Source organism: Oncorhynchus gorbuscha, linkage group LG02, assembly GCF_021184085.1.
Source record: "Oncorhynchus gorbuscha isolate QuinsamMale2020 ecotype Even-year linkage group LG02, OgorEven_v1.0, whole genome shotgun sequence".
Classification (NCBI taxonomy): Eukaryota; Metazoa; Chordata; class Actinopteri; order Salmoniformes; family Salmonidae; genus Oncorhynchus; species Oncorhynchus gorbuscha.
This window is the reverse complement of record NC_060174.1, coordinates 34,950,586-34,976,137: the sequence shown is the minus strand read 5'-3', so window position 1 is coordinate 34,976,137 and position 25,552 is coordinate 34,950,586. Positions and strand designations below refer to the sequence as shown.

Genomic DNA, 25,552 nt, shown 5'->3' with positions numbered 1-25,552 from the left:
GATTTACTCTTCAATGTGTATGTTATGTTCACAACTACATTCCAGGTTCACTGTGTCTGTCTCTGTTGAGATACTCCAAAATGAAACACATCCTGAAGTACATAGAAAACATATGTAAAGTACATACTGTAGTGATTCTGCTGAAAATACATAGACCAAACAGATACACTATGCTCCTGGAAAAGAACACAATACCTGTATTTTGCTGGAAGAGTATGGTACGCTATGTAGTACATTTGCAGTCTGACATGGACGTATACGGTGCATTAGTGGTATGCTAACTATTGTAATAGAAGCCTGCATGTCCCAAAAAACACCAGTGGTCTTTTTTAATTAATGGAAATTATTGCTCTGTTAGTTGGTCCTGTTTGCCAGCATGTACATGTTACATTGCATTCGGAAACTATTCAGATCCCTTGACTTTTTCCACATTTTGTTACATAACAGCCTTATTCTAAAATGGATTCATTATTCTTTTCCCCTCATCGATCTGCACACAGTACCCCATAATGACAAAGCTAAAACAAGGCATGAAGTCAAAATAATTCTCTGTAGAGCTCCAAGACATGATTGTGTCGAGGCACAGATCTCGGGATGGGTACCAAAACATGTCTGCAGCATTGAAGGTCCCTAAAACACAGTGGTCTCCATCAATCTTAAATGGAAGAAGTTTGGAACCAGCAAGACTACCTAGAGCTGGCCGTCCGGCCAAACTGAGCAATCCGGAGAGAAGAGCCTTGATCAGGGAGGTGACCATGAACCCGATGGTCACTCTGACAGAGTTCCAGAGTTCCTCTGTAGAGATGGGAGAACCTTTCAGAAGGACAACCTTCTCTGCAGCACTCCACCAATCAGGCCTTTATGGTAGAGTGGCCAGATGGAAGCCACTCCTCAGTAAAATGCACATGACAGCCTGCTTTGAGCTTGTCAAAAGGCACCTAAAGAATCTCTGACCATGAGAAACAAGATTCTCTGGTCTGAAAAAAACAAGATTGAACTATTTGGCCTAAATGCCAAGCGTCACATCTGGAGGAAACCTATCACCATCATCCCAATGGTGAAGCATGGTGGTGGCAGCATCATGTAGGATGTATGGGATGTTTGTCAACTGCAGGGACTGGGAGACTAGTCAGGATCGAGGAAAAGATGAACAGAGCAAATTACAGATAGATCCTTAGTGAAAACCTGCTCCAGAGCGCTCAGACTGGGGCGAAGGTTCACATTCCAACAAGACAATGACCCTAAGCACACAGCCAAGATAACGTAGGAGTGGCTTTGGGAGAAGCCTCTGAATGTCCTTGAGTGGCCCAGACAGAGCCCGGACTAACATCTCTGGAGAGACCTGAATATAGCTGTGCAGCGACGCTCCCTATCCAACCTGATAGAGCTTGAGAGGATCTGCAGAGAAGAATGGGAGAAACTCCCCAAATACAGGTGTGCCAAGCTTGTAGCAACATACCCAAGAAGACTCAAGGCTGTAATCGCTGTCAAAGGTGCTTCAACAAAGTACTGCGTAATACCAGTACTTGTTATATTTCCGTTTTTGCTATGTGATTATGGGGTATTGTGTGTAGATTGATTAGGAAAAAACACAATTGAAACAATTTTAGAATATGGCTGTAAAGTAACAGAATGTGGAAGAAGTCAAGGGGTCTGAATACTTTCCGAATGCACCCTACATGTAGGTGTTATCATAAAGTAACAACAACAGGGTTATAATGATATAAAACAATAAAAATAGATGTTACAAAATGTTTTCTGAAATAGATCAACTTATATCAAATATTTTTTTCACAATGTACATATATATATAAATATGTGTGCATTGGAAAACAAGTTTTGTATGCAAATTGAGTAATTTATTCATTTGAACAACATGTGACAGAGTCGATGCAGAGACGTCACAGTTTTCGGGTTCTATTCTATCCGAATCGATGACGTCCAGTGTTACAGCATGATTGAAACTCAAAGGCAGTGTTCCCACGTTGGCGGAGACTGCATTCACGGTAAACACTGCATATGTCATCTCAATCAGGAACGACCTTGCATTTCTATCACGCAAACTTTAACGCTTCAGCGACACAGATTGAATAGTTAAACTGGGATGCAGTGGTTTGACTGAAACAAACTGAAGACGATATTTCATATGAAGTCAACTTCAACTGTGTAACATATTTCATACAGGGCTCTGAACAAATCAAAAAGATAAACATGAAAACAAAACATGAAAACATTTGTGTCTTGGAAGGGAGAGATTATATATATACACACTGAACACAATCACTTTCATAATCTTGTTGGATACTTTTTTAACCTACTGCTAAATTCAATTGTTTATGGTGAAACAGCATCATGTAACAAGAAACCCGCAAACCATTCCCTTTAGTACAAGAATGCATCAAAGCATATTTACATGTCTGATTTAAGTTAGAATAACATCTTTAGTTATAAATCCATGGCTACTGAATTTTCAGTAGCCATTCATGTATGTATTTTCTTGCAGTGCTCGGGCATCCTCCTCTCTCCTCAGAACTCTTCATATCTCATTGAATCTTCTCAACATCAAACCGCTGTGCTTTACATGACCTGTACATTATAATTGTCCTTGTGATACACACATAAGGTACATCCCTGCTCAATCATGTATGTCATCAAACACGGTCATCCCTTGTTCTAAGATAGTGGCTGTTAATAGAAGATACCCACTAATCTGGGTGGACAACAACGATGAGCTATACAAAGCCGTGCTACTGCGGAGACAGAGCCATGTTTTCATTAGGTTATTCAATAGTAGAGAGAGCATGTAATTACACGAAGTCCAGTCCTCATGTTGGCTGACACTGTCCCTCCATGGTGCTGGGGCCACAGAGGCCAGCTGAGATAATAGAATATAATAGTACTGTATCATCCTGTGTCTCTGTGCCGTGTCACTGTAAACATGGGTGCCCACGCAGCCTACACATTGACCAGGGCGGGATATTGCCTTAGTTTCCAGTTGAGATTCTCTGTACAAAGTCAGTGTGGAATGAGTCTTTATCTCTGTATGGGGCAGAGGAGGCAGGGGAGGAGGTTCGGAGGGTGTTCGTGAACGAGGAAAGGGTATGTGGGTTGGGGGTTGGAGGGTCATGGGATTCAGTGGGTGAGAGGTCAGACGCTGCGGGGGGCTCTCTCCAGTTCGTGGGTCCGGCGGTTGCGGCCCTTCTGCCTCTCCTGCAGGTGTTTCCATTTGGCCGCAAGGCCGTGGGCGTGCACGTGGGTGTGAGCGTGCACGAGGCCCTGTTGTTGCTGCTGCTGCTGCTGGTGTAGCTGGTGTAACTGGACCTGTTGGGATAGGTTTGCTTTCTGCCTCCTCTGCTTCCTCTCCCTCTTCCACACCTGCTCACAGAACTCATCCACGCTATTCAGGGTTGGGTGGTTCACTAACGACAGGAAGTCACGGTACCAAAGCTTCTGATTGGGCGATTCCCGGGCTGTGGACGTGTCCCGGGCGGTGGTGTGTGTGGTAGCGGTGTGTGCGGTGTCTTCGTCATCACGATGAATGAGATCGTCGAGGCGTTCAGTGTCGATGACCTCCAGGGTGACCTTTAGGAGCGTCTGCATGAAGCCGTGTTCTACTGCCTGGCACACATACATCCCAGAATCCTTCTTGTCCAACGTGCGGATCAGCAAGCCCTGCTCCGTACATACAAAACGATCCTCTGTTTTGATCTGCACAGAAAGGAATAATTCAATGATTACTTCACTCGACTTGATTTTACTTTACATACTAAGATAAACAGTACTACATTTGACATCCATTATTTTGAGTATTGTTTTACATAGGCACAGTACAGGATAGAGTATCTATAGTAATACAGAAATCTGTATGATATGCTGGAATCAGTATTTCATTAATTTATGGACATCATGATTGAAATGCTATCTGGAGTTCTACAGTATGTCTAAGATTTCGTGAAAGCAGGTTTCATACGTCTCGTCTTCGGTCGTCGTGGGCTTGTTGGTACTGCCAGTAGGTGAGTGCTCTCTGGGACTTGGCGCTACACTCTAGGAACGTACTGCTGTTTTCCACTCCATACACTGTCTTATCCAGCACCGTGGGCTGCCCATTCAGGTTATCTACAGACACACACACACACATAATAGTGTGAACACTACATGAACTCAGCACCATTATAATGTGAATAGAGGAATACTGCATGATGAGGTTTGTTTGTAAATACATACCTTGATGCTGCAGATCTGAACACTGGGTTAAAGGGTCTCCGTTCCTGATGTCCTGTCTCCTTGTCCTCCTGCAAAAACACATGTCAACAGTGAGTTGGTGAATGTGCATGAGTGTGGTTCTGGATGTGCTGTGCTGGTGGTTGTGAGCCAGGCTGATAAACTAACACCAGTGAGCTTCATACCACTGTAGACCACAGGCGTAGTTATAATTACAGGGTAGCTGAGACTGAGGAATTCAGACCTAATTAATCAATCACTCACTCTAACTGCTACACAGCCTGAATCACACAGTCACACTCAGTCAAAGATACAGAGGGGTTGGATTCCAAACACACACACACACACACACACACACGTATTGTAAATAATGACGGAACAAACAACGGAATATCCAGAGTGAAAAACAAAACAGATATTTATTAATAGAGAAATAACTAGTATCTTCTCTCACATATAATCTCTTCCCTACAGGGCAGTTTTCTCAGAGAGTCTAAAAGATGTAGAAATATGAGACCTTCAGGCTACATCTCAAATCAATAACCCAGTGGAGACTTTATGAGTGGGTGGAAGGCTACAGTGCAGAACACACACACACACACACACACACACACACACACACACACACACACACACACACACACACACACACACACACACACACACACACACACACACACACACACACACACACACACACACACACACACACACACACACACCTAGAACTGTTAACACTTTATTTCACCCTGCGTTCACCCAGACATTCTGCCTGCAGGTACGACTGACACTGGTTCTCATTGCCAGTAAACACAGTTCAGGTTATTTTTCTGTGTCTCAGTGAGAAATGTGACCTGGCTACCTTCAGGGCTTTCTGGCTCCAACACAAGGCCTTCTCTATTCATCATCAGACCCACCTCTACAGAAACACAGCTAGCTGACATACTGTATATCCTTAATCTGTGGATATGAATAATCCCTCCGATCTGATTTTCTCTTCTTCATAGTGTACCCACTATGTGCAGTCTTTGAATGACAATAACAGTGCTTGAAAGTTATCTATGCAATGCGTGTGTGTGTGCGTGTGAGCATACCTCTTGGCCATGGGAAAGTATCGTGAGCACTCGGTCCCGTCCCAGGCACAGTAAGGGTCTCTAGCCAGACAGCACTCGGCACAGGCTTTCCCGTACACCTCACAGCGATGCAAAGGCATCTGGGATACACCCAGCTCTGAGCCGAGGTACAACTGTTGCTGTGGAAACAGAGAGAAATTATTCAAAATACCTGATCAAATTGATGCATTATTTATGTATTACGCGTAATGGTCTAGACATTTTCTCAGAGCCACGTAGTGCTTTTACAGTAACAGAAAGGCCACATCATATTATTATTGGTGTTCGGCAACTTCTATATCACACCAGTACAGTTGTTTCCTTCCTACGTATTAGAAACCAGTTCATTGACATCCTAACAATGGACTTTTGTCTTAGTCAGCATCATGTTAACATCTTATAATGAGTGTCTCTTTTCTCCCTATAAAGCCCTCAGTCTACGTGTGTCACCCACGACCTCGACAGGACACATCAAGTCTATATTAGAAATACAATGCAATTCTATGAATAGCATAGCTTTCATTCAGTTACATTTGTCTTCTATGGTAGTGTCCCTCTCCTCTGCAGCTCACCGTGTGAGTTGGCGTGTTGAACACTAGTTGGCGTTGATGAAAGCTGACTACCAGTGAGAAACACTACTCCTTCATTACACATGAATGTAGCTAACTCTGTATGTCAGAAAGATGATGTATCCCTATTTAGAGGCTGGATCCGTACATCTGTCGTTTACGAAGCAATAACATTTGATTTGTAGCTTCACTAAGGCCATGGTTCTGCAACGTAGGACTGTCTCGTTTGTTTTCCCGTATAAATGTTTATTGTGACATCCATTCCTTGTCTGTCCTGCTCATGTCATGAAGGATATGATCAGCGTTAGTTACCTGCTTTGTAGAGAGTTTCATCACTGTAATAGCAGCTTGTTCCTGGGAGAAAATACATGAACAATTGTACAAACACATAAGCCAATTGTGATACATTTTGGGTTATCATCGTACCTTAGCTGTATGCGTAATAAGTATGTACTAATGTGGTGTACATGTCCTTTTATCTGTATACTATATCAGTGGGTGTAAGCTACCCTGAACACAGTCATCTCCTCCAGTAGAATCTCCTCCAGGTCATGCCAGGACCCTCTGGGGATGGACACCACCTTCAGCACTGTCCCCATATCTACAACACACATAACATACACACATTACATTACTTAGTGTGTGTTTGTGTTCGAGTGTGCACAATTGTGTGTATGTGTGTGTGTGTACCTGTGCCTATGAACATGACGTCGTACTGTCCGTCCTCAGCCTCCACTCTGTCCACCACTATCTGTGTGAACTGGTAGTCTGTGTCCGTCTTGACTATGATTGGTCGGTTGTTGATGGGGTAGACGGGGTTAAACATCGCCGGGTGACCTCTGGCAAATGTTATGACATCATCGGGCAAGTCTTTTGTCGAATCAAATCCACCGAACGTCTTGCTGGGGCACTGTGGATTGAAATACACAGATTACAATGTGAATCCTTACTTCATGTCCCATTTCATCCACTAAATTACAATACTGTATATGGTAACACTTCTAAAAGTGCTGTAAATGCTCCCCCACCCAAAGACCCCGTCATGCCCTTACCGTTCCGGGCCGTGGGTATGGTACCCGTCCCTGGAAGGGAACCCACTGGTAGTTAGGGCCGTCTCTGTGGGCATAGGGACCTAGAAACACCCTTCTGATGTCTGCCATGCTGTACAGACACACTGCTGAACCCTTGAAGATGTTACTGAGGTAGACAGAGAGAAAGAGAGAGAAAGAGAGAGAAACAGAGAGAGACAGAGAGAGAGAGACAGAGAGAGAGAGACAGAGAGAGAGAGACAGAGAGAGAGAGACAGAGAGAGAGAGACAGAGAGAGAGAGACAGAGAGAGAGAGAGACAGAGAGAGAGAGAAAGAGAGAGAGAGAGAGAGAGAGAGAGAGAAGAAAGAGAAGGAGAGAGAGAAAGAGAGAGAGAGGTTAGATACACACGTCTCCAGCGAAAATCTTTAACAGGATCCATACACCTCCAATGGGAGTTTAAATAGGTGACTGGCAGGTGTACGTACCTGGATGTAGTGAACACTGCATAGATAATGGGATTTTTGGGATCCTTAGAGCTCATCAGAAACACATCCTCTGAGAACAAAACAACCTTGAAGTGTTAGCCTCGAGAACAAATCACAATACAGTAGCAGAAATATGCTGTAGATGATTTTGTTTACTCATAACATATCCACACACACTACAGCCCCTCTTCAGGCACACACACCTGACATAGAATACAACACATGCACAGTGGTAGTTAAACACTCACGTAGTTCGTCAAAGTGAGTGTCTATGCCGTTGAGTCCAGGTACAGAACAGACCAGTCTGGCCTTCAGGAACGTGGTCCACTTGTTCACTAGACTCCTGTGGCCTCCAAAGTCATTCTGATAGAGGGAAACACACCAGAGTCCAGAATGAACCTCTCAAACATTTACTACATCCCGCCTACAAAACAACACTACAATGCTGCATTTTAGAACTATGATTGACACCCGAACAGACAACAGCGGCTTAATGCAGTCTTACAGATTCTTATATTACTTTATCAAAACAGTCTGCGTTTGCGTGTTTGTTTTTCTGCACACGTCGACACAATACAGGCTCCCGGTGTGAGAAAATAAACACATCCACACCCAGATCCACAGTGATTTATTACGCTCTATTAACACTGACACGCTGTATAATGAATGGATTGTGTTGAGTGGAGAGGAGCAGATTCCTCACATACTGAGAGATCAGGCTGGGAGGTTGTGCACGCTACTCGGTGGCTGAGGAGACACTAGTCTGTGCCAATACTAGCCATTATCCGAACAGTACCACCATTGTTACATTGTCTCTGGCTCCAGTGTCATGTAGAGGAGAGACACACCAAACACAACACACCTCGCAGCTAAATATAACCGGAGAGAAGAGAGATACCTGGTTATGAAAGCATCCATTGTGGAAAACACGCCGTCACTCATTTCCTCTGTTAGAGATAGAGGAAGCTGTTTTAGTCTGAGGTGTCTGAGTGTGTTTGTGTGTGTACCTTGCAGAGCTGTCCGATGCGTGCTTGAGTAGCCTTCCCTGCGTGTTCCCCATCCATAGCGTTCTCTCTGAAGAACAGGTAGATCTTGTCATCCTCTTGGTTGTCACTCTCTGGGATCAGATGGACACTCACAAACCTTGGGTCTACACAAAATAAAATAATTTAACAAATAATGAAATAGGTAATCCATTACTTCTTCCCCAGTAAAAACCTTAACATACTGTGTCTGCTACCACACCCTCTCTGCAGTCATGTCAATAACACAGAGGATTTAACACTCACTCTCCACTGTCTTCTCTGTTATCTTACTCTGAGAACAACTTTCTGTCTCAGCTTCTGTCTGTTTGTCTTTTTAGTTTCTGTCTTTGAGACACTTTCTGTCTCAAATTCAGATGGTTTTAATCCGGCTCGTCTGCATGCCAACATACTTTTAGCTAGCTGAGCTAAAGCCTAGGCATCCGCTTGGGGAGCTAACACAAGTCTTCAAGAATCAAGCAAGGTTACTCATCATGCAAGCATAGTTCAATGAACTGTGGTCCTTCTGTAGCTCAGTTGGTAGAGCATGGCGCTTGTAATGCCAGGGTAGTGGGTTCGATCCCCGGGACCACCCATACGTAGAATGTATGCACACATGACTGTAAGTCGCTTTGGATAAAAGCGTCTGCTAAATGGCATATATTATTATATATTATATTAGAACATCAGAACTGAGAATGTTCTTTATCGCCATCTCACCGTTCAGCCAGCGAGAGTCGTGTTGCTCTGTTCTGATTGGGTGATGCTGTCCCAGCGTACGGAAAATGGCAAAGTCTCTCCCCATGAAGTCAGCTGACGTCCCAGAATACAGTTCGCCATCTGAAGGACAGAGGAGGAGGACATTATCAGGTGTGTGTGTGAGTGTGTCTCATGGCCTTTCATGTACAGGTGTCAAGTGTCTGTATTAGTCTAGTAGGTACATTATGGTGCCTGCAGCCTTAACAATACAGGTAGAATGTGTTGTCACAAGGAAGACAACGGACTGAACAAGGAAGAGACTCAGAGGACCAGCTAGCTGGCTGCATGAAAGTAGGGAGGGGAGAGAGAGAGAGAGAAGGAGGGAGACAGAGGTGAGGAGAATGAGGAGAGAGAGAGGAGGAGGGAGAGGAGTGAGATGAGAAAGGAGAGAGGGAAAAGGATGGGTGAGAGGAGAAAGAGGAGAGAGCAACAGAGGGGTCATGGGCTGGAAAATGACCATCTTTTGGTTGGGGTGATGTCATATAGTGGTTCTGGTGATGAACATGTTGAAGAAATGAAGCTGACACACACAGGTTTGCACACACACATCTACCACTATTACAGGCTTGGGAATTAGAGTGTGTCCACTGTAGAGCACTACAAATGATGAACACTTTACTGCAGGGCTGCCTAACCCTCTTCCTGGAGATCTACTGTCCTGTAGGTTTTCAGTCCAACCCTAATTTAGCATATCTGATTCAGCTAGTTAAGGTCTTGTTGAGCAGCTAATTAGTAGAATCAGGTGTGTTAAATTATGGTTGGACTGAAAACCCACAGGACAGTAGATCTCCAGGAAGAGGGTTGGGCAGCCCTGCTATGCTGCATATACCCAGCCCTGTCATTTATCCACTTCCTCTTAACTGTAAATATGCATAATGAATGAGTGGCGATGTGAGAACAGGTTTAACTTCCTCTTTATGTGTGTGAAAAGTTCTGGGGTAAATTAGTGCCTTGATAAAGAAAGTTGAGTGTGTGAGTTTGTTTTGGGTCACTCACCAATGAGCATGGATGCTGTGAGCAGCTTGGGATCATAAGGGCTCTTCCCCCGACCGTTCTCTATCTGGGGCTCCAGCCTGAACACACTGTCCTGTTTACATAAGAAATAGGTCAAAATAAAGAGCATTTAGAACTCAGATTTTACCGCAAAGTCCGATTGACATCAATGCATGGAAAAAAACATTGTATCTCTATTTTTGCAGATTTTGATATTTTACATTCTCATAGAGCCGGGCTCTCCAACTCTGTTCCTGGGGAGCTACCATCCTGTAGGTTTTCACTCCAACCCTAATCTAGCACACCTGGTTCTAATAATTAGCTGGTTGATAAGCTGAACCAGGTTAGTTACAACTGGGGTGGGAGCGAAAACCTACAGGAAGTTAACTCCCCAGGAACAGAGTTGGACACCCCTTTCATAGAGTCACTTGAACATGTGGGCCCAGCCGGGCAGTTAAGAGCGGGGACGACTATTCTCAGAGACATTCTCCCTCTCTAATTCTCTGCAGTCTAATGAATAGGAAAAGCCTGACTCACTGACATTACGAAGAGGAGTTATAGAACACACGCAAACACACAGCGTTTCATTTGTAAAGTAATGAATTGAGGATGTTTTGGACGATGTAATTTTCCACCTCATTTACTGAACGAAAAAAAAACATTTTTCTTCAGGCCATCAGTGAATCATTACGATTCAGAGAATACCGCCACGGTTTATAGTTTTAAATCGAAATCCAAAACCATAATCACACATTATAGTGTAAAGTTTTTGTTAATACTGTAATCTGGCTGCAGCTCATATAAGGCTTGAATCAGACAGCAAAAACCATGACATTCCCTCTTCCATTTCTGATGTTGTCATATTGGTCAGTAAATAGCAGAACACTAGAGCTAGATTACTAGAGTAAGCAGACTGATGGGTGGACAGAAGGATGAATACATGTGTAAATAGTTACAATGCAGGTGGGTATACATACCTCTAGTTTCTTCCCCACCTCCAGGTAGGCACAGACAGGGTGGAAGGCTCCGGTTCCACATACATACAGATGGGTCTGGTTAAATGGCTGTAACACCTTGATGAAATTAGAGCATTCACTCTGGAGATAGAAAAAGAGAGAGATTTTGTATATATTTTTTAACCTTCATTTAACTAGGCAAATCAGTTAGGAGAAAAATCGTATTTACAATGACAGCCTACACCGGCCAGACGCTGGGCCAATTGTGCGCCGCCCTACGGGTCTCCCAATCACGGCCGGATGTGATTCAACCTGGGTTCAAACAAGGGACTTTAGTGACACCCCTTGCACTGAGATGCAGTGCCTTAGACCACTGCATATCATGGGTACGCAGGAGATAAACAGACTATTAAAACATCTAACACAGAGAATAAAGCTTTCTGAAGCTGTTGGGGCAAAATCATGTCCTGTTGATTTGGATCAAAACCCAGTCCTGCCCATTTGGATCAAAACCCAGTCCTGCCCATTTGGATCAAAACCCAGTCCTGCCCATTTGGATCAAAACCCAGTCCTGTTGACTTGGATCAAAACCCAGTCCTGTTGACTTGGATCAAAACCCAGTCCTGTTGACTTGGATCAAAACCCAGTCCTGCCCATTTGGATCAGAACCCAGTCCTGCCCATTTGGATCAGAACCCAGTCCTGCCCATTTGGATCAGAACCCAGTCCTGCCCATTTGGATCAGAACCCAGTCCTGCCCATTTGGATCAGAACCCAGTCCTGCCAATTTGGGTCAAAACCCAGCAATGCTCATTTGGGTCAAAACCCAGTCCTGCCCATTTGGATCAGAACCCAGTCCTGCCCATTTGGATCAGAACCCAGTCCTGCCCATTTGGATCAGAACCCAGTCCTGCCAATTTGGGTCAAAACCCAGCAATGCTCATTTGGGTCAAAACCCAGTCCTGCCCATTTGGGTCAAAACCGAGTCCTGCCCATTTGGGTCAAAACCCAGTTTGTCCATCAGAAGTAAGCACTCCTATCCAGAGCTTTTCCACTGGACAGAGAAAAGTGTTAGCCCACTCTGGACTTAACACAACATCACATACAGTAGAGCTATGTGGGAAAACAAATGTTTAGGTTGAGGGAATAAAGGGCATCTGAAATCAGAATAAAATAATAATCATCTATTAATAATAGTCCAAGGATATGCAGGGAACTACTTCAACTACATGTGAATAACAATGTTGGGGAAAGGGACAGCCCTGATTGGTTATACTGTACCAATGCTGTTGTGCTGTTTCTGCTGTTTCAGAGATAATCCAGACTGTTGTGCTGCGTAAATAACTCAACAACTCGCTGTTCAGATTGATGCCAGTAATCTGTCATTCTCAGTATTTCTCCCTTTATTTAATGATCTCTATATCTCTCTCCTATATTTCTCTCTCCATCTCCCCCTCCCCATATACACTGAATGACCTCTCTTCTATCCTGACTCCTGATCAGAAAGGCTCAGGGACATGTGATGAGTATTGAAACAGCTGGGATTTTAGGATGGACATCAACCAGTGAGACGTTTTAATGCAGAAACATCCCTGCAACTAGCCTGCAACGCACCAGCAACCTTCCCACAACAATAGAATGTTATGAGCATTACATACTGTAACCACATCTGAGTTTACTGTTTAGTGTAGTGAGTGTAGTGTGTCTGTCTCCATGCTGTAAAGCCTGTTTCCCGTGATCTGTCAGCTCGTGCTTGAGCAGGCAACAGGCATGACCTCACATGAAAATTAATGTCATCACAATGATGGGAAAAAGAGAAAACAGAACCACAGATAATACATGACTAAATTGATCTGACTTTATCAACAGGAAGCAGCTCTGTTGATTGGGTATGCCTTTATTGTCCTCCAAAGAGCTGTCTGACATTTCAGGGTGGTTTAGCTGTGCAGATGTGCAGATTTAATTAATTTTTCCCTGGCTCTGTGTATCACCCTCCTTTCTTCATAGATGTAGAGTAAATTAGAAATGTCTGCTTCTATTATTTTCTCTCTCTCATCTCTCTTTCACGGTCTTCCCTGCGGCATGTTCACAAGTGTCTTTGTTCAAGTTCATCAAAGGGCATCTGTAGTCCTGCTACCTCTCTCTCTCTCTCTCTCTCTCTCTCTCTCTCTCTCTCTCTCTCTCTCTCTCTCTCTCTCTCCTTCTCCCCTCTGCCCTCTTTTTCTTCCTCTCCTCCCTGTCTCCTCTGCCCTTCACACACAAAGACCATCCTTCAGGGCTCCCCGCTCATCCCTTCCAGAATGTTTACAGAAAACACACACACAAAAGAGCTGATGGCCCTTCAAATCAACCCCATAGAAACTCAGCATAGCTTGACCTTGTGCCTGTGAACTCAGTGAGACAGACAGAGCTATGATTTTATATTGCAGTCAACACATGGCCCCAGGCTGTGTCTGAGAAGGAAGTCAGAAGGAGAGAGATGGAACTGTCTCTCTGAGTCTTTACACAATATACTGCTTGCAGGTATACAGGACAAATATACATGACTGAGCTAGTCATGCAAGAAGGACATATGTAGCATAGAGGTGCTGCTGGTATCGACATCACTCTTCTTAGACTGAGGAAAACACACACCTAAATGATCTTGATATAGCAGTGTGAATTTCTAATGCCATATGACTGTGTAGACAGAAACCATGCTCTATTTAACAAATACCTGTCTCTACACAGCCATAGCTGATGTTACAGTAGGACACTGCTCCTGTGTTGAAAGTAGTGACTGTAGTGACTGTAAGCCCATTGGCTGTCCACTGTTAGCACCATATCCCCGTGGTTAGGTCAACTGTTCTATTGTTAGACCAGGGGAGAACGACTGTCCCCTTGCAATGAGAATTTCAAGTTGAAGGCCGACTGCAGTACTGCAGGCATTGTTTCCAGAAAACAGGATACCCCATTATAGTGACTGGGAAAATGACAATCTTTGTGGTCAATATTGGTGGCTATATATACAGTATATAAAATAAAAATCAAATCAATCATGGTACCAACAATTATTTCTATTTCACCAGATGTATGTCCTTGAACTGATTACTTTAAAATCACACACAGACAAAGGATCATTTAGTTGCTATTGGTAGTCTGCAGTACCCAGCCTTCAACTTAAGATACACTGAGCTAGCCTGCAACGTCACTTCCTAGAGTAGCTCAAACTGCACATGCAACATTTCCAAAAACATGAAGCAGGATGGTGACATGTTGATATTGTCATGTTTTGTCATTTATTATCTTGTCTTGTCCCTGTGCTTCCCATTCTATTCGTTTCCCTCTGCTGGTCTTATTAGGTTCTTTCCCTCTTTCTATCCCTCTCTCTCCCCCTCCCTCTCTCACTCTCTCGCTCTCTCTTCTCTCTATCGTTCCGTTCCTGCTCCCAGCTGTTCCTATTCCCCTAATCAATCATTTAGTCTTCCCACACCTGTTCCCGATCCTTTCCCCTGATTAGAGTCCCTATTTCTTCCTTTGTGTTCCGTTCCTGTCCTGTCGGTTCCTTGTCTAGAATTCACCGTGCTGTGTTTGTGTATCGCCCTGTCGTGTCGTGTTTTCCTCAGATGCTGCGTGGTGAGCAGGTGTCTGAGTCTGTCTGGTTCAAGTGCCTTCCCGAGGCAACCTGCTGTTCACCTGCTGTTCAAGATCGAGTCTCAGTTTGTCCTCGTCATTTCGAGTGAAAGTTGTGTTTTTTGTTTGTATTTACTTTACTGGATTAAAGACTCTGTTTTCGCCAAGTCGCTTTTGGGTCCTCTTTCACCTGCATGACAGAAGGAACCGACCAAGGAATGGACCCAGCGACTTCAGACGCTCGTTACACTGCCGTCGAGATCCAAGGAGCCATGCTCGGCAGACACGAGCAGGAATTGTCTGCTGCTCGCCATGCCGTGGAGAACCTGGCCGCTCAGGTTTCCGACCTCTCTGGACAGTTCCAGAGTCTACGTCTCGTGCCACCTGTTACTTCCTGGCCTGCCGAGCCTCCAGAACCTAGGGTTAATAACCCACCTTGCTACTCCGGGCAGCCCACTGAGTGCCGCTCCTTTCTCACGCAGTGTGAGATTGTGTTCTCTCTCCAACCCAACACATACTCTAGAGAGAGAGCTCGGGTTGCTTACGTCATTTCACTCCTTACTGGCCGGGCTCGAGAATGGGGCACAGCTATCTGGGAGGCAATTGCTCTAACAAGTTCCAGAACTTTAAAGAAGAGATGATTCGGGTTTTTGACCGTTCAGTTTTTGGTAGGGAGGCTTCTAGGGCCCTGGCTTCCTTATGCCAAGGTGAACGGTCCATAACGGATTATTCTATTGAGTTTCGCACTCTTGCTGCCTCTAGTGAGTGGAACGAGCCGGCGCTGCTCGCTCGTTTTCTGGAGGGACTCCACGCAGTGGTTAAGGATGAGATTCTCTCCCGGGAGGTTCCTTCAGATGTGGACTCTTTGATTGCTCTCGCCATCCGCATAGAACGACGGGTAGATCTTCGTCACCGGGCTCGTGGAAGAGAGCTCGCATCAACGGTGTTTCCCTGCTCCGCATCGCAACCATCTCCCTCCTCTGGCTCAGAGTCTGAGCCCATGCAGCTGGGAGGGATTCGCATCTCGACTAAGGAGAGGGAACGGAGGATCACCAACCGCCTGTGCCTCTATTGCGGAGTTGCTGGACATTTTGTTAATTCATGTCCAGTAAAAGCCAGAGCTCATCTGTAAGCGGAGGGCTACAGGTGAGCGCAACTACTCAAGTCTCTCCATCAAGATCCTGTACTACTTTGTCGGTCCATCTACGCTGGACCGGTTCGGGTGCTACATGTAGTGCCTTGATAGACTCTGGGGCTGAGGGTTGTTTCATGGACGAAGCATGGGTTCGGAAACATGACATTCCTTTCAGAGAGTTAGAGAAGCCTACGCCCATGTTCGCCTTAGATGGTAGTCATCTTCCCAGTATCAGATTTGAGACACTACCTTTAACCCTCACAGTATCTGGTAACCACAGTGAGACTATTTCTTTTTTGATTTTTCGTTCACCGTTTACACCTGTTGTTTTGGGTCATCCCTGGCTAGTATGTCATAATCCTTCTATTAATTGGTCTAGTAATTCTATCCTATCCTGGAACGTTTCTTGTCATGTGAAGTGTTTAATGTCTGCCATCCCTCCCATATCTTCTGTCCCTACTTCTCAGGAGGAACCTGGCGATTTGACAGGAGTGCCGGAGGAATATCATGATCTGCGCACGGTCTTCAGTCGGTCCCGAGCCAACTCCCTTCCTCCTCACCGGTCGTATGATTGTAGTATTGATCTCCTTCCGGGGACCACTCCTCCTCGGGGTAGACTATACTCTCTGTCGGCTCCCGAACGTAAGGCTCTCGAGGATTATTTGTCTGTGTCTCTTGACGCCGGTACCATAGTGCCTTCTTCCTCTCCGGCCGGGGCGGGGTTCTTTTTTGTTAAGAAGAAGGACGGTACTCTGCGCCCCTGCGTGATTATCGAGGGCTGAATGACATAACGGTTAAGAATCGTTATCCGCTTCCCCTTATGTCATCAGCCTTCGAGATTCTGCAGGGAGCCAGGTGCTTTACTAAGTTGGACTTCGTAACGCTTACCATCTGTCACGCATCAGAGAGGGGGGACAGATTCGTTTAACAAGGGCATTTTGAGTACCGGGTTCTGCCGTTTGGTCTCTAATGCGCCAGCTGTTTTTCAGGCATTAGTTAATGATGTTCTGAGAGACATGCTGAACATCTTTGTTTTTGTCTATCTTGACGATATCCTGATTTTTTCTCCGTCACTCGAGATTCATGTTCAGCACGTTCGACGTGTTCTACAGCGCCTTTTAGAGAATTGTCTCTACGTAAAGTCTGAGAAGTGCTCTTTTCATGTCTCCTCCGTTACTTTTCTCGGTTCCGTTATTTCCGCTGAAGGCATTCAGATGGATTCCGCTAAAAGCTGTCAGTGATTGGCCCGTTCCAAGGTCACGTGTCGAGTTGCAGCGCTTTTTATTTCGCTAATTTCTATCGGCGTTTCATTCGTAATTTCGGTCAAGTTGCTGCCCCTCTCACAGCTCTTACTTCTGTCAAGACGTGTTTTAAGTGGTCCGGTTCCGCCCAGGGAGCTTTTGATCTTCTAAAAGAACGTTTTACGTCCGCTCCTATCCTCGTTACTCCTGACGTCACTAACAATTCATTGTGAGGTTGATTAAGGTAGGCGTGGGAATTCTATCCCAGCGCTTCCAGTCTGACGATAATTCATCCTTGCGCTTATTTTTCTCATCGCCTGCGCCATCTGGCGCAACTATGATGTGGGTAACCGTGAACTGCTCTCGCCATCCGCTTAGCCCTAGGCGAATGGCGACAGTGGTTGGAGGGCGACCGTTCCTTTTGTCGTTTGGACAGACCAAAGAACCTTGAGTACATCCGTTCTGCCAAACGACTTAATGCCCGTCAAGCTCGTTGGGCGTTGTTTTTCGCTCGTTTCGAGTTTGTGATTTCTTACCGTCCGGGTAGCAAGAACACCAAGCCTGATGCCTTATCCCGTCTGTTTAGTTCTTCTGTGGCTTCTACTGATCCCGAGGGATTCTTCCTTATGGGCGTGTTGTCGGGTTAACAGTCTGGGAATTGAAAGACAGGTTAAGCAAGCACTCACGCACACTGCGTACCGCTGTCCTAGTAACCTCCTTTCGTTCCTGTTTCCACTGTCTGGCTGTTCTTCAGTGGGCTCACTCTGCCAAGTTAGCTGGTCATCCCGGTGTTCGAGGCACTCTTGCGTCTATTCGCCAGCGCTTTTGGTGGCCGACTCAGGAGCGTGACACGCGCCGTTTCGTGGCTGCTTGTTCGGACTGCGCAGACTAAGTCGGGTAACTCTCCTCCTGCCGGTCGTCTCAGACCGCTCCCATTCCTTCTCGACCATGGTCTCACATCGCCCTAGACTTCATTACCGGTCTGCCTTTGTCTGCGGGGAAGACTGTGATTCTTACGGTTGTCGATAGGTTCTCTAAGGCGGCACATTTCATTCCCCTCGCTAAACTTCCTTCCGCTAAGGAGACGGCACAAATCATTATCGAGAATGTATTCAGAATTCATGGCCTCCCGTTAGGTTTCAGACAGAGGCCCGAATTCACGTCACAGTTTTGGAGGGAGTTCTGTCGTTTGATTGGTGCGTCCGTCAGTCTCTCTTCCGGGTTTCATCCCCAGTCTAACGGGCAAGCAGAGAGGGCCAATCAGACGATTGGTCGCATACTACGCAGCCTTTCTTTCAGAAACCCTGCGTCTTGGGCAGAACAGCTCCCTGGGCAGAATACGCTCACAATTCGCTTCCTTCGTCTGCTACCGGGTTATCTCCGTTTCAGAGTAGTCTGGGTTACCAGCCTCCTCTGTTCTCATCCCAGCTTGCCGAGTCCAGCGTTCCCTCCGCTCAAGCGTTTGTCCAACGTTGTGAGCGCACCTGGAGGAGGGTGAGGTCTGCACTTTGCCGTTACAGGGCACAGACTGTGAGAGCCGCCAATAAACGCAGGATTAAGAGTCAAGGTATTGTTGCGGCCAGAGAGTGTGGCTTTCCACTCGCAACCTTCCTCTTACGACAGCTTCTCGTAGTTGACTCCGCATTGGTCCGTTCCGTGTCTCCCAGGTCGTCAATCCTGTCGCTGTGCGACTGCTTCTTCCGCGACATCTTCGTCGCGTCCATCCTGTCTTCCATGTCTCCTGTGTTAAGCCCTTTCTTCGCACCCCGTTCGTCTTCCCTCCCCCCTCCCGTCCTTGTCGAGAGCGCACCTATTTACAAGGTACATAAGATCATGGACATGCGTTCTCGGGGACGGGGTCACCAATACTTAGTGGATTGGGAGGGTTACGGTCCTGAGGAGAGGAGTTGGGTTCCGTCTCGGGGCGTGCTGGACCGTTCACTCATTGATGATTTCCTCCGTTGCCGCCAGGATTCCTCCTCGAGTGCGCCAGGAGGCGCTCGGTGAGTGGGGGGTACTGTCATGTTTTGTCATTTATTATCTTGTCTTGTCCCTGTGCTTCCCATTCTATTCGTTTCCCTCTGCTGGTCTTATTAGGTTCTTTCCCTCTTTCTATCCCTCTCTCTCCCCCTCCCTCTCTCACTCTCTCGCTCTCTCTTCTCTCTATCGTTCCGTTCCTGCTCCCAGCTGTTCCTATTCCCCTAATCAATCATTTAGTCTTCCCACACCTGTTCCCGATCCTTTCCCCTGATTAGAGTCCCTATTTCTTCCTTTGTGTTCCGTTCCTGTCCTGTCGGTTCCTTGTCTAGAATTCACCGTGCTGTGTTTGTGTATCGCCCTGTCGTGTCGTGTTTTCCTCAGATGCTGCGTGGTGAGCAGGTGTCTGAGTCTGTCTGGTTCAAGTGCCTTCCCGAGGCAACCTGCTGTTCACCTGCTGTTCAAGATCGAGTCTCCAGTTTGTCCTCGTCATTTCGAGTGAAAGTTGTGTTTTTTGTTTGTATTTACTTTACTGGATTAAAGACTCTGTTTTCGCCAAGTCGCTTTTGGGTCCTCTTTCACCTGCATGACAGATATGGCACTTCCTGATCTTCAAATGTGCCGCTGAGCATTCTCATCGGAAACAATGGGGTGACTTCATCAATGGATTGTTTTTACAGTCTAGTTGGACTCTAGTTGATTAAGTTCATGTAATGTCTCTATCTTGGCAAGGGGATTGTGATCAGATTCCGAGCTTCCTGTCCATGTGTCAACACCCAGATGACATAAACCCACTGTAGTGTAAAAAGTAGTACTTCGGGAGGGAGAGATGGTGTAAGATGAGGTAGCTACTCACCATTAGGTCCTTTCCTGCCCATTTACACTCGTCTCTTCTGGTGGTAGAGGCAGGCCACGGGATCTACACAGACACAGAGAGATAACGATACTTCACTACACAATACACATAGATATAATAACCTTAATCAGCCACTAGCAATCCTAACTTCAACCAGTCCCTAACCCTAAACCCTCGACCAAGCAGCTGTCCAGCTAACAGGCCTTAAATTAGCTGAGGTGGTTCTGCCAGCAACGTTAATGCAAAATGTACTTTTGTAGGAGGGAGCTCATATTTTATGAGATTTCATTGATGTGTATGTGTCTTCTTGCGGGCCTGTGTATGTTCACATGTGTATCTGTGTGTGGTGGGTCACAATGCGATTTGTTCTCCACTTTGTTTTCGATTGCGCATTATTCATCCAGGTGTGCGTGGAGTGCCTAACATGCCAGTGTGAGATCCTACACGACAGCTCAGATCTGAATGAATCATCAGCCACTTCTCTGTAGAAACCATGGAGAATGATAGAGGCCTCTAGGTGCCAAAAGGTTGTATTAGCATAGGCAGCGCCATTGAGTGCTTCCACCATTTTAATGTAGTCACCTTGGTGGGACTTCCAACTTTATTGGCTTATCCCTCCTGGTGACCCTGTTAGAGTCATGTTCAACCGGATCATCAGGAGGGATCAGCCAATAGTAAAGAAGAAAATGTAATTCTTAAAAATGGAGATTGCCTCAATAGCACTGCCTATGCTGTCACAGATGTTATAATGGCACAGATTCAAAGATGAGTCCTCTATCTATCTCTATGGCAGAAACAGAGTCCCTTGCGGAAACTGGCTAAGACTGACAGGGGTGAGATAGCTACAGACGTAAGATCTTAATTTGATCACCCTGTTGCAGGATCATTTTCCTGAAATGCAGGAAATGTTAAACGTGTAGTGTATTTGAGGTTTAAAAATGTTTCCACCCCAAAATTTCAGACATTAGTTTCCCTTACGAAAAGTGTATCAACCCCTAAAAAAGTGTTCATTAACTATAATCCACATAATAATTCACATTTCTTTTTGCTGCAGGATTATTTTCCTTCTGTAGCAAACTGGCTCAAATGAAGATCCTACATCTGTATAGTCAGACAGACTACAAGCAGACAGACTATGGTGTATATATGCAAGTGTATTGATTATAATGCGTTATAAGTGTATTGTAACTGTTACCTGTGCCATATTTCTGCTGATGTTGACTAGGTTGAAGGAGAATATGTGGTCCTTGGCTCCCACCACCAGACGACCCTTCTCCTCGTCCAATAGGAACGTGTGGTAGGCAGAGCTATTCACCTGGCCCTCAAACGTGACCAAGTTATTAGACTCCAACATCTCTGGAGAGGAGAACAGAGGGAGGGAGGGAGCGAGCGAGGGAGGGGGGAGGAGAGAGACAGAGAGAGAGAGAGAGAGAGAGAGAGAGAGAGAGAGAGAGAGAGAGAGAGAGAGAGAGAGAGAGAGAGAGAGAGAGAGAGAGAGAGAGAGAGAGAGAGAGAGAGAGAGAGAGAGAGAGAGAGAGCATTAACAATTGGTAACCATATTACTTCCTATAGTTTTAAAAAGGGAATTAGTGAAGTCTTAGCATACAGCATCTAATAGAACAGCATCTTATAGAGCACATGTTGACCTGTCTCCTCAGTATATCATAATGTCAGAGGGGAAACATCCCATCCCCACATGAAGACACATCCTACACTCTCTTTTTGGTTCCTTTAAAAATAAAAATTGTTCCATGGGGTTCTACCTGCAACAAAAAAGGAATCTAATTGGAACCAAAAAGGGTTATCCTATGGGGACAGCTGAATAACCCTTTTGGAACCATTTTCCCTAATAGCGTAGCAGCAGGGACACGATCTCAACTCCAAAAGCCTAGGGAGGTACCAGAAAGAGAGGGTGCTTTGGCTGAGATTTAATTAGAAAATGTTAGTGTGATCTTTCTTGCCCAATCACACATTCTCCCTCACACCCTCTTCCCCACACTAGTTTGTGTCCAACAAATATGTATTCTATGAATCAGATGCAATGACCAAATTGTGGCAATGACCAAATGGTCTGGCTGGGGGAACTGACCTTGACTGGCCAGCCAAGCAGAACTGGACCACAGAACAAACTCACAGCGGAAGACGGAGACAATTCTCCATACAGATCGACCAGCCTGTCTCAGAGTAGACATTGGCGAAATCACTGCAAACCACAACAACCATGAGGTCATTTAAATTGTTGTATTAAAATGTGCACAACATCTATGACAACCACCATTGAACATTCCCCAAAAGTTCTCATTCGGTTTCCAGCTAATCTAATAACACAATGTACGTGTACCAGTAATGTTTTCCCAGCAAACCATCATTGGTTCAGTGAACGTTCCCGGAACATTCGTTAGGTTGCTGCAAATTTTCTCATAACACAAGAACTGTCCATTTGTGGTGATGATTATAGAATGTTTGTATAAAACGATCGTCGGAGGTTGCAAGACCTTTCCTACAAAATAAAACATTTATGGAAGCTCAGCGTTACACCGTGAATGAAATTTAAAAGCAATGTTCCCGCTTCAGCAGAGAATGCATTCACGGTAAACGCTACATATGCCGGCTCGATCGGATATTACCTTTATATTTATATTGCGGAATCTGTAAAGCTGAATCATTACAGATTGCTTAGTCCTTAATCTAGTATTTAAGGTTCACAGAATATTTCATTAGGTTGTGGGAACAGTCTGTTGAGAACATTGTGGGAACATCACAAAATATATGTTCCCAAAACACAAAACTGTCCAGTTGTACAGATGAGTCTACAATGTCTTTTTTAGGGTGCAAAAAATATTCACCTGATGTTACAAAAACATTCCACACAAAAACATTCCACACAAAAATGTCCACACAATAATATTTATCTCTAATATGTAACTTGTCATATCCCCACAATGTTCCCACAATGTAAATAAATGTGTTAGGACATTTTTAAGAAAATAAAATGTGTTCTGTTTTTTGCAACCTAATAGAACGATTGCAATAATTAGCACAACTGGACAGTTTTTTGCAACCTAATAGAACGATTGCAATAATTAGCACATCTGGACAGTTGTTTGCAACCTAATAGAACGATTGCAATAATTAGCACAACTGGACAGTTGTTTGCAACCTAATAGAACGATTGCAATAATTAGCACATCTGGACAGTTTTTTTGCAACCTAATAGAACGATTGCAATAACTGGAGCACATCTGGACAGTTTTTTTGCAACCTAATAGAACGATTGCAATAATTAGCACATCTGGACAGTTTTTTGCAACCTAATAGAACGATTGCAATAATTAGCACAACTGGACAGTTGTTTGCAAACTAATAGAACGATTGCAATAATTAGCACAACTGGACAGTTGTTTGCAACCTAATAGAACGATTGCAATAATTAGCACAACTGGACAGTTTTTTGCAACCTAATAGAACGATTGCAATAATTAGCACATCTGGACAGTTTTTGCAACCTAATAGAACGATTGCAATAATTAGCACATCTGGACAGTTTTTGCAACCTAATAGAACGATTGCAATAATTAGCACATCTGGACAGTTTTTGCAACCTAATAGAACGATTGCAATAATTAGCACATCTGGACAGTTTTTGCAACCTAATAGAACGATTGCAATAATTAGCACATCTGGACAGTTTTTGCAACCTAATAGAACGATTGCAATAATTAGCACAACTGGACAGTTTTTTGCAACCTAATAGAACGATTGCAATAATTAGCACATCTGGACAGTTTTTGCAACCTAATAGAACGATTGCAATAATTAGCACATCTGGACAGTTTTTGCAACCTAATAGAACGATTGCAATAATTAGCACAACTGGACAGTTTTTGTGTTTGGAAACTCTTTTGGGAATCACACACAACGTTCCCACAACCTAATGAAATATTCTGGGATTTTTTAAAGAACAGATTAAATGTGTTCTAGGAACCTTCTTGTAATATCAGGTGAATGTTACATAGAAATGTTCTATAATCATCACCACGACTGGACAGATTTTGTTTTATGAGAAAATTTGCAGTGACCTAACGAATGATCTGGGAAACAATTTTAGTTTTAGTCTTCCTGTAGGCTCTGGTGAACCACTTCAAACCACAACAACCATTAGGTCAGTGTCAAAAAACAGCCCAGTATTGTACAATATAATGTTTGCAACCTGAGGGGTGTTATTTTGACCGCCTTTCAAGATGAAACTGTAACCTTTACCTGCTGCCAAAATTGTTTTCTCACACCTAAATCTCACTCACACTCCATCTCTAACACCACACACACACACACACACACACACACACACACACACACACACACACACACACACACACACACACACACACACACACACACACACACACACACACACACACACACACACACACACACACACACACACACACACACACACACACACACACACACACACACACACACACACACACACACACACACGTACCCACCCACATATGCACACACCATTCCTTCTCACACTCTCTCCTCACCAAATGAACCCACCAACACCCATCGCCCACACCAGCTGACCACCCGTACATTTGTGTGTGGGAGGGAGAGAGGGAAAGAGAGGAGGGAGGAAAAATATAAGGAAAAATATCAAATGATGAAGAAGTATTGTGAATCTTGTGAATAAGCGAAAGTCAGGAGGAGGGAGGGACAGGGAGAGAGTGAGGGACAGGGAGAGAGTAAGGGACAGGGAGAGAGGGGAAGAGACAGGGAGAGAGTGAGGGACAGGGAGAGAGGGGAAGAGACAGGGAGAGAGTAAGGGACAGGGAGAGAGGGAAAGAGACAGGGAGAGAGTGAGGGACAGGAGAGAGGGGGAAGAGACAGGGAGAGAGTAAGGGACAGGGAGAGAGGGAAAGAGACAGGGAGAGAGTGAGGGACAGGGAGAGAGTGAGGGACAGGGAGAGAGGGGAAGAGACAGGGAGAGAGTAAGGGACAGGGAGAGAGGGGAAGAGACAGGGAGAGAGTAAGGGACAGGGAGAGAGGGAAAGAGACAGGGAGAGAGTGAGGGACAGGGAGAGAGGGGACAGGGAGAGAGGGGAAGAGACAGGGAGAGAGTAAGGGACAGGGAGAGAGGGGAAGAGACAGGGAGAGAGTAAGGGACAGGGAGAGAGGGAAAGACAGGGAGAGAGTAAGGGACAGGGAGAGAGGGAAAGAGACAGGGAGAGAGTAAGGGACAGGGAGAGAGGGAAAGAGACAGGGAGAGAGTGAGGGACAGGGAGAGAGGGAAGAGACAGGGAGAGAGTAAGGGACAGGGAGAGAGGGAAAGAGACAGGGAGAGAGTGAGGGACAGGGAGAGAGGGGAAGAGACAGGGAGAGAGTAAGGGACAGGGAGAGAGGGAAAGAGACAGGGAGAGAGTGAGGGACAGGGAGAGAGGGGAAGGGAGAGACAGGGAGAGAGTAAGGGACAGGGAGAGAGGGAAAGAGACAGGGAGAGAGTAAGGGACAGGGAGAGAGGGAAAGAGAAGGGAGAGAGACAGGGAGAGAGTGAGGGACAGGGAGAGAGGAGAAGAGACAGG

The 25,552-nt window shown here is 45.2% G+C and overlaps 1 protein-coding gene across 1 annotated transcript in view; it reads right to left on the bottom strand.

The window, feature by feature from the left end:
* Positions 1–1,392: 1,392 nt before the first annotated feature.
* Positions 1,393–25,552, bottom strand: part of LOC124001501 (semaphorin-3ab-like) — a 43,001-nt gene continuing 18,841 nt past the window's right edge. The window contains exons 3-18 of the mRNA XM_046308327.1: positions 21,163–21,323; positions 19,968–20,030; positions 11,169–11,288; positions 10,195–10,285; positions 9,160–9,279; positions 8,425–8,567; positions 7,666–7,780; positions 7,418–7,487; positions 6,955–7,099; positions 6,593–6,812; positions 6,412–6,503; positions 6,215–6,256; positions 5,316–5,473; positions 4,225–4,292; positions 3,971–4,116; positions 1,393–3,708 (exon numbers count right to left, since the gene is read on the bottom strand). Coding sequence (XP_046164283.1) covers positions 3,148–3,708; positions 3,971–4,116; positions 4,225–4,292; positions 5,316–5,473; positions 6,215–6,256; positions 6,412–6,503; positions 6,593–6,812; positions 6,955–7,099; positions 7,418–7,487; positions 7,666–7,780; positions 8,425–8,567; positions 9,160–9,279; positions 10,195–10,285; positions 11,169–11,288; positions 19,968–20,030; positions 21,163–21,323 — 2,315 coding nt within the window. The 3' untranslated portion in view covers positions 1,393–3,147. The remainder of the gene's footprint in view (positions 3,709–3,970; positions 4,117–4,224; positions 4,293–5,315; positions 5,474–6,214; positions 6,257–6,411; positions 6,504–6,592; positions 6,813–6,954; positions 7,100–7,417; positions 7,488–7,665; positions 7,781–8,424; positions 8,568–9,159; positions 9,280–10,194; positions 10,286–11,168; positions 11,289–19,967; positions 20,031–21,162; positions 21,324–25,552) is intronic.